The sequence below is a fragment of the Penaeus monodon genome, chromosome 27, assembly GCF_015228065.2.
Source record: "Penaeus monodon isolate SGIC_2016 chromosome 27, NSTDA_Pmon_1, whole genome shotgun sequence".
In the NCBI taxonomy this organism is placed as follows: Eukaryota; Metazoa; Arthropoda; class Malacostraca; order Decapoda; family Penaeidae; genus Penaeus; species Penaeus monodon.
The window spans coordinates 24,757,641-24,757,866 of NC_051412.1; the positions used below are offsets into that span (position 1 = coordinate 24,757,641).

The following is a 226-nucleotide window of genomic DNA, read 5'->3' on the forward strand; positions in this document are numbered from 1 at the left end:
GAGCTACATAGACAGCCAGATAAACAAACTCACCCGCACTGCCTGACCCCCGCAACTCCCCTGCAGGTCACAACATCCTGCAAAGCCATCGTGGGTGAGTGGAAGGTAGAAGTGGACGTGAAATCGGGCGACAAGACCCACACGTATCCTTGCGAGGCCACTTTCTTCCTGCTCTTCAATCCCTGGTGCCAAGGTGAGGGACTTTTGCTTTCCTGCCCTGGATGAG

The 226-nt window shown here is 55.3% G+C and overlaps 1 protein-coding gene across 1 annotated transcript in view; it reads left to right on the plus strand.

Annotated features, from left to right (window-relative positions):
• Nucleotides 1-226, plus strand: part of LOC119590713 (annulin-like) — a gene marked incomplete at its 5' end in the record, with an annotated part of 38,054 nt that overhangs the window by 23,051 nt on the left and 14,777 nt on the right. Inside the window, 1 exon segment of the mRNA XM_037939400.1 lies at nucleotides 67-193. Within this exon segment, the coding sequence (XP_037795328.1) occupies nucleotides 67-193 (127 nt within the window).